This window comes from Melitaea cinxia, chromosome 14 (genome assembly GCF_905220565.1).
Source record: "Melitaea cinxia chromosome 14, ilMelCinx1.1, whole genome shotgun sequence".
NCBI classification, from domain to species: domain Eukaryota; kingdom Metazoa; phylum Arthropoda; class Insecta; order Lepidoptera; family Nymphalidae; genus Melitaea; species Melitaea cinxia.
Genome location: NC_059407.1, coordinates 12,796,719 through 12,810,016, shown reverse-complemented (window position 1 = coordinate 12,810,016; position 13,298 = coordinate 12,796,719). Strand labels below are relative to the sequence as shown.

At 37.2% G+C, this 13,298-nt stretch overlaps 1 protein-coding gene across 1 annotated transcript; it reads left to right on the top strand.

Annotated features, from left to right (window-relative positions):
• The first annotated feature begins 5,290 nt into the window (after positions 1 to 5,290).
• Positions 5,291 to 12,805, top strand: LOC123659418 (condensin complex subunit 2). The gene is made up of 12 exons (XM_045594634.1): positions 5,291 to 5,422; positions 5,646 to 5,807; positions 6,108 to 6,308; positions 6,693 to 6,852; positions 7,220 to 7,328; positions 7,615 to 7,788; positions 7,932 to 8,056; positions 8,683 to 8,892; positions 10,952 to 11,189; positions 11,359 to 11,533; positions 11,754 to 11,864; positions 12,196 to 12,805. The coding sequence occupies exons 1-12, from the start codon at positions 5,291 to 5,293 to the stop codon at positions 12,499 to 12,501; spliced, it is 2,103 nt and encodes a 700-aa protein (XP_045450590.1). The 3' UTR covers positions 12,502 to 12,805.
• The last annotated feature ends 493 nt before the right edge of the window (positions 12,806 to 13,298 follow it).

Here is a 13,298-nt window from a genome sequence, read left to right as displayed (position 1 = left end):
TTCTAACTTTGAGAGAAACCGTTCCATTGCACGTTGAGCGACTTTAAACTTCTGGACCAGTCTCTTCATCAGTGTCCACATCTCAGAGCCATATATTAACACAGACAGAACACATTGCTAGAAGACTTTTGTCTTCAAGCATTTAGACAGACAGGCAGCAATTAAAAGATGATATTGCAGACATACTAGTGAAAAATTTATGTTACAGAGCTAAATGCAAAAACTCATTCATACCTATTCAATTCTCAAAAGTAATTATCTTCATACAATATATCGAATAGTCATAGCATAGGATCAATAGGACTTAATTATGCTCACAATAAATCAGTTATCAGAAATAAAAGATCTTGGTGTAACAATAAATAGTTAAATGATTTTTTTTCTACAAACAAATTAATGATGTAATAGCCATATGGAATAGAGTAATACAACACTTTTATGGTTTTGATTCTAAAACTATATAAATAATAACACAAACATGTAAACAATATATATACAATATTGATTCTAACTCTGTGTGAAATTTTGAATGTTCAGGTAAATAAAATCTAGCATTTGAAGTTGTTGTCGGAGTCATCCAACTAAGAGTCAAAACTAAGTTTAATATATTGATTATTTTCAAAATTAACACTTAAACCAAGTTTCATAACTTAGCATAATCGCAATGATGGTTATTTTTATTCAAGAGTAAAATGATGTTTACAATGTTATTTGATAAACAACATATACTATGTATACTTAGTATAAAAAGTCACACATTTAAATATTTTATCTAACTTACCATTGACAAAAATTTCATAAATAACCATACAAAGTCCCTGAAGATGATATTGGTGGATGATGTCGGTGGTGTCAAGTAAACAAATTCAAAACCATAACAAGGGTAGTTAAATATGATTTTAGTATCAATACATTATCTGCTTAAAACAAAAATAACATTTGTAAATTTAAATTTTTTTATAATTTTTTTTTTATAAGGCACACTATCTCAAACTACACTGAAGTTCTACTCCATGTAAAGGTTAAATTAAATAATAATAATAATATCAATATACATTTTCTTCATTAGGATCAATTCAATAGTCTAAGTATTAGAAAAATTAACAGAAACACTCTATTTAATATGTATTATTAATTCAGGTTAGAAAGGGTTAATAGGTTCAGTATGCTCTTCAATGATCTCTTCCTTAATGTAATTCAATAGTTCTTTAGGTTCGTCTTTCACAGAAGCGATTTTCCCATAAAAACTTTCTAGATTGTCAACATTTTTTTCAACTTTAATTACTTTATCTTGAAACGATTGAATACATGTAGTACTTTCATTCAGATTACTTTTTTCTTCTTTTATTGATGTAGTACTTTGGTTTAAATTGTCTTTTTCCTCTTCCAATGACGGGTATTCGTTTTTTAAATTTACTAAAGGCACTTGTTTTTTTTTAGCACTATTATCTACGACATTAATATTGTCAATCCTAGATTGTCGAACTCTTTTTCTTGGAGGCGATTTTAGAGTATTCTTTTTCTTTTGTTCTCTAATAATTTTATAGACAGTATTTTCGGAAACACCACATGCGCTAGCCGTTCTCACTACTATACACTCCATAGTTCTGTTTTGATCACTACACTGGTTAAAGTACTTAAAAACATTGTAAATCACTCGTCTTTCTCCGCTATGAATTATTGATCCACTTTTATTCTTACGAATAGGTGAAGTATCCATTTTTTAAAATTGATAATAGAGACGTCTTAACAGTCCAAACTCCAATGGGCTTATTTGGGTTTGTGTAATTTCATAGAAATTACAAAATATATAAATATACCTAATACAAACGTACATTTGTGTTTAGAAAATAGTGACTCATAGCCAAAGAGTACCTACCTACTTTGTATATATAGGAAACTCATAGCAAACTCATAGTCATAGTTGTCAGATATTCAGTTGTCACTTTCCTATAGTATATAAACTATTTTCTGACCGTTAATCATCAATGATTTATATTATACAATTATAGTCGTCAGTTCGTCACAAACTAAAATGCCTATTTTGACATTTGACAAATACTTAAATAGAGAGTCGTTTTTATCGCAATGGAATTATCTTTAATAAAATCCTTGGTCATTCATTAGTTAAGTGGCCTCCAATTTATGGGGTGAAATGGGGATGGGGGGGTAAAGGGTGGTGAGGAGAGTGGGTTTTTTAGCCCCCCGTAGTGTGCGTTTCGCGTAAACCCGGTGGTTTCGAAGATATCGTGTTTGAAGTTTTGGGGTTAACTTTACGTGATTCAGAGGTATAACAATACCTTAGAGCTCCGCGTCTGACTCCACCTTAACTCCGGTGCTGCGGGAAGTGCACTCATATGCTCCGTTCACCAACTTTCACACTTTATTTTCGAACAATTTTTTTTTTTCTTTTATTGATTTTAGGGACTTTTGTCCTACAAGGACATGCCAGTCCCATTATAACTTTTACAAAATAATCGGAACACGCACAAAAAACTTAAACAAAAATACCTCAATTACTAAAATCTAGTTACATAAATCAAACAAAGGATAATTTATAAAAATCAAAAATCATTCTAGCAGATTCTGATAAGGGATCCGCTAGAATACTTTGCACTGCCCCAACATCGAACGAACAAAGTTTTAAGTTTCTAAACAATACTTGTCTCTGAGTCTGCAATTTGATACATTCCATCAACAAGTGATATAAATCTTCTTTAGTTCCTCATGTATCACAATTAGGAGAGCCAATTTTTTTCATAAGGAATCCAAAACTTTTTGATGGAATATGTCCCGACCTAAGACGATGAGCTATTGTAATATAAGATCTATTTATTTTGTAATGGTTAAACCAGGGCACGGGAGGAGGCTGACTTTGAATCGTGCGATACCAAATTCCTTTAATTTTGGATATTTCATCGAAATGTTCTTTCCAAATACCATAAATATCTTTTTTGTATTTAACTAGAACTTCTGAATGATCTGGTAGTATATTAATTTCTTTTCCTGACTTTATCCCTTCCTTAGCTAATCGGTCAGCCTCCTCATTTCCACTGATGCCGATATGGGACGGCACCCATTGTAAAATTACATTGACATTGATATATTGAAATTGGTACAATTTGCTTATTATATTATAGGCTATAGGTAAACCTCTTTTCCCTAAACTACACCCTTTAAGATGTTGCAATGCACTTCTACTGTCTGTCAATAAAACAACATTTTGAAAGTCCAAGTTCTGAACATAAGTTAGAGCTTCTGAAATAGCAATCAGTTCTATTGACATCGTAGACAAATAATCCGTTTTTATTTTTATTTTTTCTTTAAAATTTGTTATTGGAACATAAAATGCAGCCCCGTACCCGTTATCACATTTCGATCCATCAGTGAAAATTCTAATAAAATCTTTATATAATACATTTATCTCTTCTAGAACATTACATTTAATCGTGTTTACTTCATAAGACTTTTTCGACTTAATTACACTAAGAAGATTACATCTAATACAAATTTGCGTATTTATTCTAGAAATCCACGTATCCAATGAAAACATTTTAAGAGGGTTACTACTAGCCATATTGTTCTCTAATTTAATAGAAATAACATAATCATGGCAATGTTACATACAACTTTGCAAACGTGCATTAATGTTCAAACTATACAGCTAAACTTCTTGCTAACCGGCCATACGTACATGCCTATTGATTCTGTTCATGCTGTCATAGAAAAAAACTTAAAAAATACCATTATTTATGCACCTTCACAATTGTAAACAATATTTACAACAGCAAGACAAGATCCAGAACCATACAATGTCGAGCTTTTGCAGTTTAAAGACTTTAATAAATGGGATTCAATTAGCGACAAATACTTCAAGGGAAATTTAATAGGAAAGAATAAGTAAGATGCGTATTGTCACATTCCGAAAGAAGAAGGATGATTTGATTTTTGTAAAAAACTCAATGAATGATGATGCTGAATCTTACAGTATCGAAGTACAACGAAAAACCAAAATGACTCCACCAGCATGTTATAAATGATTAACACGATGATTTACTTAAACTGTGTCAAGATAAGGTTATTCCCCATTTTTTTCACAGTGAATACAACAGCGTGATTAGTTCCAATAATGTTAAGGATACACTCCCTAAATCAGATATCGAAGATGTTGATGTAGAATAATAATATATAATACATCAACACCTTCGATATCTGATTATTATTAATTATTAAGTAAATTAAAGACTGATTATTATTTTTATGTAAATTAAAGACTGATTATTATTTTTAAGCAAATTAAAGACTGATTATAATTTTTAAGTAAATTAAAGACTGATTAATCAAATAATATTTTTTTATTTTTTAAATCTCTCGAGTGAACCTGAAATGTTTCTGCTCCGAATATAATTTTAAAAGAGTATTACATCGAAATGGATAATAGAGTCTAATAACCATAATTAATATTTCCTTAAAAAAATTAACTTGATCCAATTTTCCATTCAGTCAATTTTCATTAGATAGCTGGTTATACAATATTTTAACATTTTTATGTAAAAAAAAACACACTTGTGCTATTTTTCTTTACTTTAATGAAAAATGAGGTGAAGTTACATTATTTTTGCTGGAGGCGAATAATTTGTGTATTTCATTTTATGATATTTTTGCTGTTTGTAAAATGAAGATCATTTGGGGATAACCGACAGCAACTAGTATTTATAGGCTTAATTAAATAAAAATAACAACGTCATTTAATAGATAGCGTGCTAAATGCTACAAAAATACAATCTCAGCCTTTCGGGAGATGTACTTAAATTTTTATGTTTTTTTTTGTTTTTTTTTTTTTAACTTTAAATCACTCTCCTGTAAAGTTTGAAAAGTGGCGGTTATCCTGTTTGGCTGTTAGGTATCGATATGTATTCTATAGATCATGTACCTATGTTCTTTTATTATTATTTTAAAAGTTGTAAGCTTTTAAATATTGTGTAACTAAATATTTTAAAGAATATTAGGTATAATAAATTAAAATGTATTAAGCTATATAACATAAAACATTTTTCTTTTCTAATTTCCTTATTTTGGAATGGTTTTCAAACATATTATTATATAATCTGTGCTATTGGAGCTGTCTACTGTCGACTAACTGTCGATGTCCGACGTCCGTTAAGTTTTGATTTTATAAACATTAAACGATTACACAAATAGTTTTCCTTTGGTTTTCCTAAATATATAAAGTAGTGTACAATATTTCGTGTTAATTTCTTTAATTTAAAGTGCCGTTTACTTATGTGCAATGTTAGTGGAGAGTCCAATAACATCGAAACCTTCCGGTTTGTCGAGATTAAGCGTTGGCGGGAGTAGCAATAGTTCAATACGAAGAAGAAGTTTGGTTTCACAAACTCGTGTTGCGAATATCAGAAATGAGGTAACTTATAAAGTGTGAACAAGAAAACTCGAAGCATAAAGTAGTAACAAATAGCCTCATATAGTGTGTCAAATACACCGTCAACAAGCAATATTCTCCGTTTTCTTTATTGTTACTCTAGTTATTTTCACGTCCATAATATTATACGTTAACTAGTTTGTATTAGCAGCAATCTAATTAGACAAAAATTGTATCATTATCACAAATATACAATTATTTTAAGGAACGTAATGATGATGACGCTGAGAGGTCATCACTGGTGGCTTCAGAGCGAGCGGTGGCTACTTCAACTCCTCAAGCGTCCCCACGTCAGAGTAGAGATACTATGTCGTCTTCTCCACAGAAAGAACATTTTCAGGGATGCTTAAAACTTTATGCGGAAAATGTAAGTTTTTACTGATAAATAAATGAAATCAAATAAATCATAAATTACATCACTTGAAGCTTAAAATGCTTCCTAGTCCTTCTTTAATTTGTGTTAGATTTTTAATAATTATATTTTTGCTACTTAAGTATTAATCATTAATCAATCAATGCCATTTGGCCTCTACTATGCTTATATAAAATATTAGAACTTCAATGACAAGCAAAAAACTAATAACTCAATGATTTAGCTAATTAATAGCCAGTGAAAGCAGTTCTTAAGTAAAAAAGTTCTTAAGTCCTAATTTGTATTTTTTTGCAGAAAATCAACAAAGATAATGCATGGAATTTACAACTGATTGACTTCATGACGTCTATGTTACGTAGACATGATGCACGTATGGATAATCTTCAGACAGCATCTACAGTGGTAGATGCTTCGGCGAGAATTTACTCATTCCGTGTAGACGCTGTACATTATGATGTTCTTAAAATGGCAGGTGGATTAAGTAAAGCGGCGCAGGTAATATTTTACATCACATTATATTACATTTTCTATCTATTTAGTAGATAAACACATATTAATGATAAATACATCAATAAGATAACAAAATATTTATGAAATTTTTATGACCCCACACATCGCCAAACCACAAACAATAAATTATAATGAGATTCTTGTACCAATTATGGTACTTATTAGTTTTTTATAATTATCCTCAGTAAATGTTTGATAACACAGACAAAAAAATTAAGCTAGATTTTTATATCCTCAGATTAGCATTTTACAACATAATACAAAAAGTATAATTGTATAGTACTGGTAAAGTTCAATATGATTTATTGATTAAGATTGATATGATATGATTTAATTCAAATATGTAATATTACTTCAAACGATTTATAGACAAAAAGGGGTAAAAAGGATGATGAGAATGGCACTCAAGATGAAAACCCTACAGATGCAGAAACCGCTGCACCTAAGAAGAAAAAGAAAAGATCCAAAGGGGCTGTAGCAGCAAACCCTGAAGTGTTCAATGGAGATTTTGATGCTAATGATTATGTTGGTATGTAAGCATGTTTTGCTTTGTTTGCATTGTTTTCAAACATTAAAAGGGTGATAAGAGAGTTGCTACCTTTTGTTGCCTTTTTTATATGACTAGGGTGGCTGGCATACATGCAAATAACTCTCCTGATGTTAAGCGGTCAATGCAGCCTATAGGCTATATTTGCAACACCAGATTGTAAGTTGGTTGTCGACACTACTTCGCCAGGTGGGATGTTACCTGTTGTGCCCACCCTACTTATTAAATGCCACAAAATTGATAGCAGCTATTTATTATCAATAATTTCTTATTAAAATTTGAGTATGTACTGTAGAAATATGATGTCCTTATTACAAAAAAAGACTGCCACCTTCTCTGTGTGTTTTAGATCCATTCTTTGAACGACTTGCGGCAACACAGGGTGATGTGACATCATCAAACAGAGCTTTCAATGCAACATTGCCAATACATGATAAAACATTAGCCTTAATATTAAGGTAGGTTTCATAAGTAAACAATATACTCATACATATGAGTAATCAAATCTTACGTAATATTTTAAATCATTTTTTGAAGTGTTGCAAACTAGAAAAAAAATTAGATATATATTATATATTATATATATATATAAGCAATTATATATATATATATATATATATATATATATATATATATATATATATATATATATATATATATATATACATGTTTTTTTAAGATGCTTTATTTTTTTTTTATATCTGAAAAACAATTTACTGACAAATAAATATCGTTTTCTTTCAGGACAGATGATATGTTTTTAGAGCCTATAAAAGAGAACATCCCAGAGAATATAGACTTGAATGAGCGAGTAACAATAGCAAAAAAGTTACTTCCAGCTTTTAGTGAGAATGATCAACTTTGTGAGCCCTTCGCTGGTTTCTCCATCAGCAATTGGGATCCAGAGACTGAAGATACGTAAGTATAGAGGGAAAAATGAATTTATACTTAAAATGACCAAATGGCATATTTTTTTGAAAATTCTTAGAATGTCTTGAAATTACCTTGATAATAATATCATTGAGTTTTAAATTAATTCACATTTTTTTTTTCTATGTCAGGGACAATCGTATTACAAATTGGGTAGAAGAAAACAGATTGAATTTGTCTCAACAAGCTCTTGCATTTGATGTTAATGCTGAAGTTGAGCCTATTCCACAAGATGACGCCTTTAATGACCTGCAAGGTAAATTGTATGAAAATAAAGTTTAAACAAACATTATATTACTTAATTATAATTTTTTATAACCAAAAAAAAGATGTTAGCTACATACATTTTGACGCCGCGTTGGCGCAACGGTTATAGCCATGGATTGTACCTGTTGCGCTGGCGGTTGCGGGTTCGATCGGGTTCGTGCGGGGGCACATGACAAACATTTGTATTGGTCATACAGGTGTTTGCCGTGGTCTGGGTGTTTGTGCAGTCCTTGTGGGTCTCCCCACCGTGCCTCGGAGAGCACGTTAAGCCGTCGGTCCCGGTTATTATCATGTACACCTGATAGCAATCGTTATATACAACATATATAAGCAGTATCAGTAAAGAAAAAGTGATTGTGGCAGAATATTCTGTGTAGCCACGGTAGAATAGAGTATAGCTACCTTCTGTCTTTTCGTGGGTGTCATAAGAGGCGACTATAGGATAACTAAGTTACACTACGAACTTGGAACTATGTAAACTCACGGATATCGGGATTATAAGCCAGAAAATAGACAGTTATCCATTTACTGACTTATAAATACAGTGCATCAGTGGACTGCAATAAGTTGAAGCGAGCGAAGCGACATAGCAGTAAAGAAATTCATGTTTTACAGATGATGAGCCTCTCGGGGGCATCGAGAGTGAGGAGGAGGCTGACGTGGCCGTCGCCGCCTTCGTGGCGCGCATCGCGCCCGCGCCCCTCGCGCGCCTCGCGGACATGCGGCCCAGCGCGCCGCACCACTCGCGCCTCGAGTACTCCTACAGCGCCGCCGTCGTGTCCGCCTGGGCCGGGCCCGCGCACTGGCGCCTCAAGAACAACAGAGGTACGTACGCCTCGCCGACATGTGGACGTGTGACATGCGACATGCGGCCCAGCGCGCCGCACCACTCGCGCCTCGAGTACTCCTACAGCGCCGCCGTCGTGTCCGCCTGGGCCGGGCCCGCGCACTGGCGCCTCAAGAACAACAGAGGTACGTACGCCTCGCCGACATGTGGACGTGTGACATGCGACATGCGGCCCAGCGCGCCGCACCACTCGCGCCTCGAGTACTCCTACAGCGCCGCCGTCGTGTCCGCCTGGGCCGGGCCCGCGCACTGGCGCCTCAAGAACAACAGAGGTACGTACGCCTCGCCGACATGTGGACGTGTGACATGCGACATGCGGCCCAGCGCGCCGCACCACTCGCGCCTCGAGTACTCCTACAGCGCCGCCGTCGTGTCCGCCTGGGCCGGGCCCGCGCACTGGCGCCTCAAGAACAACAGAGGTACGTACGCCTCGCCGACATGTGGACGTGTGACATGCGACATGCGGCCCAGCGCGCCGCACCACTCGCGCCTCGAGTACTCCTACAGCGCCGCCGTCGTGTCCGCCTGGGCCGGGCCCGCGCACTGGCGCCTCAAGAACAACAGAGGTACGTACGCCTCGCCGACATGTGGACGTGTGACATGCGACATGCGGCCCAGCGCGCCGCACCACTCGCGCCTCGAGTACTCCTACAGCGCCGCCGTCGTGTCCGCCTGGGCCGGGCCCGCGCACTGGCGCCTCAAGAACAACAGAGGTACGTACGCCTCGCCGACATGTGACGTGTGACATGCGACATGCGGCCCAGCGCGCCGCACCACTCGCGCCTCGAGTACTCCTACAGCGCCGCCGTCGTGTCCGCCTGGGCCGGGCCCGCGCACTGGCGCCTCAAGAACAACAGAGGTACGTACGCCTCGCCGACATGTGGACGTGTGACATGCGACATGCGGCCCAGCGCGCCGCACCACTCGCGCCTCGAGTACTCCTACAGCGCCGCCGTCGTGTCCGCCTGGGCCGGGCCCGCGCACTGGCGCCTCAAGAACAACAGAGGTACGTACGCCTCGCCGACATGTGGACGTGTGACATGCGACATGCGGCCCAGCGCGCCGCACCACTCGCGCCTCGAGTACTCCTACAGCGCCGCCGTCGTGTCCGCCTGGGCCGGGCCCGCGCACTGGCGCCTCAAGAACAACAGAGGTACGTACGCCTCGCCGACATGTGACGTGTGACATGCGACATGCGGCCCAGCGCGCCGCACCACTCGCGCCTCGAGTACTCCTACAGCGCCGCCGTCGTGTCCGCCTGGGCCGGGCCCGCGCACTGGCGCCTCAAGAACAACAGAGGTACGTACGCCTCGCCGACATGTGGACGTGTGACATGCGACATGCGGCCCAGCGCGCCGCACCACTCGCGCCTCGAGTACTCCTACAGCGCCGCCGTCGTGTCCGCCTGGGCCGGGCCCGCGCACTGGCGCCTCAAGAACAACAGAGGTACGTACGCCTCGCCGACATGTGACGTGTGACATGCGACATGCGGCCCAGCGCGCCGCACCACTCGCGCCTCGAGTACTCCTACAGCGCCGCCGTCGTGTCCGCCTGGGCCGGGCCCGCGCACTGGCGCCTCAAGAACAACAGAGGTACGTACGCCTCGCCGACATGTGACGTGTGACATGCGACATGCGGCCCAGCGCGCCGCACCACTCGCGCCTCGAGTACTCCTACAGCGCCGCCGTCGTGTCCGCCTGGGCCGGGCCCGCGCACTGGCGCCTCAAGAACAACAGAGGTACGTACGCCTCGCCGACATGTGACGTGTGACATGCGACATGCGGCCCAGCGCGCCGCACCACTCGCGCCTCGAGTACTCCTACAGCGCCGCCGTCGTGTCCGCCTGGGCCGGGCCCGCGCACTGGCGCCTCAAGAACAACAGAGGTACGTACGCCTCGCCGACATGTGACGTGTGACATGCGACATGCGGCCCAGCGCTTTCTCCTAATTGGGAAATAGGCCTATAGCTGGGGAATATTACAGGCTGAAGCGTAGCGTATATAGTAAATAAATTATGATAAATACCTTTCCTTTTAGCATCAAAAATGTCCGAAAGAACGCAGTCAACAGCAGGCCGGCTAACCATCGAAAGCAAGAAGCCTCCACGGACGAAGCGACAGTTGGACTTCTTAGGAGCCGGACTTGCGTTTGACGCCCGTACAACCAATGTTCCAGACTATGAACCAACACAACCAACGAAAATTATGATCAGCAGGAAAACTCTAGCCACTGGACATACTTGGAATGAAACTAATTTCAAAACACCTATTGACAGGTAAAAATACATAATTTCACCTTTTTATATGACGTGTTCTACTAGCCTTATCGTACTACTTACTTGTCCACTTTAATTTAGCATTTAAAATGACACACTAATTGATTATTATTTATAAACCTTACCGGACGTATAAAAATAATATCTTAAATTTTTAATAAAATTTCAGAGGTCTTGACGAATCACATTTTCGTAAACTATTTCTCCGTCAAAACGTATTGATGATGAGAGAAAAAGATACAGAGCTGGCTAAGAGTAGCGCGGAGCCAGTTACTGTTGAGGAGACAAAGGAGTATGATTACAACAATGAGAACGATGCCTCCTATTGCCCTAATAATGTCCCGGTATTTATGTTTTTATATCTACGTTTATTTTTTTATGCACTAAAAAATAAACAGCAAAATTGATTGAGATTCCAAGATTATTATTCAAAGCATAATAATACACGCAACAATTGATTCTTATAATTAAAAGTTTCAATTCTGTAAAATTAGGGATAAAGTTAATTGTGTTTTTTTTTGATGAGTACAATTTTAAGATATTTAACGTTTCAATTTTAATTAGGACGGTGATGAATGGGGCAATGAAGACGCCACTGCTGCTGGAGAATTGCATGACCAAGTTAAAGCAACAGAAACAGGGGAAATCGGGGATATGATAGAACCACCGACTAAGGTAAATTTTTAATTAAAAATTGCAGTTATTGAAACAATTTTTTAGAATCTAAACTAAATTTTAAGCAGTACTAGTCCATCCTACACGCATCGACGAAATCTGAATTAACAATAAAAGTTATTAATTGGCAGATAAAATTTTAATTTTTAAAAACAATTAACTTATTCTGGATCTGGTTTGTAGAATAATTCACTTTGCCCTAGAATAGATGGATGATACAAACATACATTTAGTTTATTACGTTTTACTGCATTATATTTGAAATTTATTTTTAAAAGTATCATTTAAAAATTAATCATGTTTCAAATAAATAATAATGGAATTTGTACAGGTTGCGAAGATTTTTATACCGTACGCAATGCGTGCAAAAAAGGTCGACATGAAACAACTCAAGCACTGCACGTGGAAAATGTTGACAGAAAAAACTCCAGAAGGCGATAAAGAAGATGTCTCAGAAACTACATTCTTTTCAATTTATGCAAGACTACCACAAAAGTTATCAACAGGCATGAGGGAATCGTTAAGTGTGCCACTAGCTTTACTATCGGTTCTACATTTGGCTAACGAAAAAGGCCTTATATTAGAAAAGAAAGATGATTTAAAAGATATCGGCATATTAGGCCTTATTAAAAACTAATGTCTAACGTATGTTTTTAACTCGTATATACGAGAAAACAAATAATTTTATAATAAAAGCATCGACTTTTTATATAAGCATTTGTCTCGGACTTTGTTATGCAGTTGCCATATTAACTTTTTTTTTGTATTCAGAACCAGTTGGACGTACATTTTGTAAATATAATTTCGGTACTTTTGTTTATTTCTACATGTAACTATGAAGTTAATTCCGTCGTAATATTGTACAGACCTTTTTATTTGTTGTGTATCGTTTATTATCCATATTGAATAATATAAAGAAAAATAAAGAATGATAATTATGATGACAAGAGTTTCATTTGAAATAAAACCGGTTACTTACATGTTTTATACCAGGTTTCATATTTTATAGAAAATAAATAATTGTTTGCAGGTTTGTATCGTGAAAAGACTTGTTAGTCAATGTTGTGTACTATTTAGAGATTTGACTAGTATTTCTTCATAATTATAATTACTTTTTCTTCACCGTCAGACTTATAAGCTAGATATCCGAAATGTGTAATTTGACTATATGTTTCAAATAAGAGCTTTCAGATGATATTTCTAAGAGATTTTCATTCAAATTTATTTTAGATGTAAAAAATATGCTTGATCAAAAAACATATACAAAAAATAAATTAGGACTAGGCTGTATGGGTTATAGTTCTTTGCCTTTCCCAATTCTTAATTAGGTAAATCATTCTCATATAAACCTAAAATTAAATAATTAATTATTGAAACATTTTAAGAAGATATTATATATTGTAATATGTAGGGAGAGTGAACTAGCAGTGGGAA

Coding starts and splice junctions, on each gene's coding strand:
- LOC123659418 (XM_045594634.1), top strand. CDS start 5,291: ATGTTAGTGGAGAGTCCAATAACATCGAAACCTTCCGGTTTGTCGAGA. Junction 5,423..5,645: donor TTGCGAATATCAGAAATGAG/GTAACTTATAAA, acceptor AATTATTTTAAG/GAACGTAATGATGATGACGC. Junction 11,190..11,358: donor TTCAAAACACCTATTGACAG/GTAAAAATACAT, acceptor ATAAAATTTCAG/AGGTCTTGACGAATCACATT.